The sequence below is a fragment of the Megascapheus bottae genome, unplaced genomic scaffold, assembly GCF_031878675.1.
Source record: "Megascapheus bottae isolate mThoBot1 unplaced genomic scaffold, mThoBot2.hap1 HAP1_SCAFFOLD_245, whole genome shotgun sequence".
In the NCBI taxonomy this organism is placed as follows: Eukaryota; Metazoa; Chordata; class Mammalia; order Rodentia; family Geomyidae; genus Megascapheus; species Megascapheus bottae.
In genome coordinates, this window is record NW_028327431.1 from 129,723 (window position 1) to 131,167 (window position 1,445).

A 1,445-nucleotide genomic window follows, 5' to 3' on the forward strand; every position below is an offset into this window, starting at 1 on the left:
TCGCAGGAAGTCAGGAGAGTCTCATGTACCATAACCTTGAAAAGGAGGGAGGAAGGGAGGAGGAGCAGGCCGGCTTAGCGGTAAGTGATGGTAGTCTTTTGTGATGGTCTCCACAGGACGTGGTCCTGGGACGTGAAGTCAGGGCCTGGCGCCGTCCTTGGCGCTCCAGGCTGGCCCTCTACCACTGAGCCAGGCTCTACTTCTGGCTTTCTGTTGGCTAACTGGAGAGAAGCGGCTCAGAGACTCCTTCCTGGGCTAGCTTGGAACTGCAACTTTCCCATTCCAGGCTCCTGAGCAGGATGAAAGAAGCATGGTGACCAGATGACACCCACAGAGCCACCCACAGAGCCACCCACGTGTCCACCCACACGTGTGCACCCACGTGTGCACCCACAGAGCCACCCACGTATCCACCCACAGAGACACCAATGTGTCCACCCACAGAGTCACCCGCAGAGCCACCCATGTGTCCACCCACAGAGCCACCCACAGAGCCACCCACGTATCCACCCACAGAGCCACCCACAGAGCCACCCACAGAGTCACCCACGTGTCCACCCACAGAGCCACCCACGTGTCCACCCACAGAGCCACCCACAGAGCCACCCACGTATCCACCCACAGAGCCACCCACGTATCCACCCACAGAGCCACCCATGTGTCCACCCACAGAGACACCCACGTGTCCACCCACAGAGACACCCACGTGTCCTCCCACAGAGCCACCCACGTGTGCACCCACAGAGCCACCCACGTATCCACCCACAGAGCCACCCATGTGTCCTCCCACAGAGCCACCCACATGTCCACCCACAGAGCCACCCACGTGTCCACCCACAGAGCCACCCATGTGTCCTCCCACAGAGCCACCCACATGTCCACCCACAGAGCCACCCACGTGTCCACCCACAGAGCCACCCACGTGTCCACCCACATGTCCACCCACAGAGCCACCCACGTGTCCACCCACATGTCCACACCACCGAGCCACCCACGTGTGCACCAACAGAGCCACCCACAGAGCCACCCATGTGTCCACCCACACAGCCACCCACATGTCCACCCACCTGTCTTCCCACAGAGCCACCCACGTGTCCACCCACAGAGCCACCCACGTGTCCACCCACGTGTGCACCCACAGAGCCATCCACGTGTCCACCCACCTGTCTTCCCACAGAGCCACCCACGTGTCCACCCACAGAGCCATCCACGTGTCCACCCACAGAGCCACCCATGTGTCCACCCACAGAGCCACCCACGTGTCCACCCACAGAGCCACCCACGTGTCCACCCACAGAGCCACCCATAGAGCCACCCACGTGTCCACCCACAGAGTCACCCACGTGTCCACCCACAGAGCCACCCATGTGTCCACCCACAGAGCCACCCACGTGTCCACCCACAGAGCCATCCACGGTGTCCACCCACAGAGCCACCCACGTGTC

General features: G+C 62.2%; 1 protein-coding gene across 1 annotated transcript in view; it reads right to left on the bottom strand.

Annotated features, from left to right (window-relative positions):
* LOC150039862 (polypeptide N-acetylgalactosaminyltransferase 17-like) overlaps positions 1 to 972 on the bottom strand; it is a 53,367-nt gene extending 52,395 nt beyond the window's left edge. The window contains exon 1 of the mRNA XM_090327554.1: positions 407 to 972. Coding sequence (XP_090183680.1) covers positions 407 to 972 — 566 coding nt within the window. The remainder of the gene's footprint in view (positions 1 to 406) is intronic.
* Between the last annotated feature and the right edge of the window lie 473 nt (positions 973 to 1,445).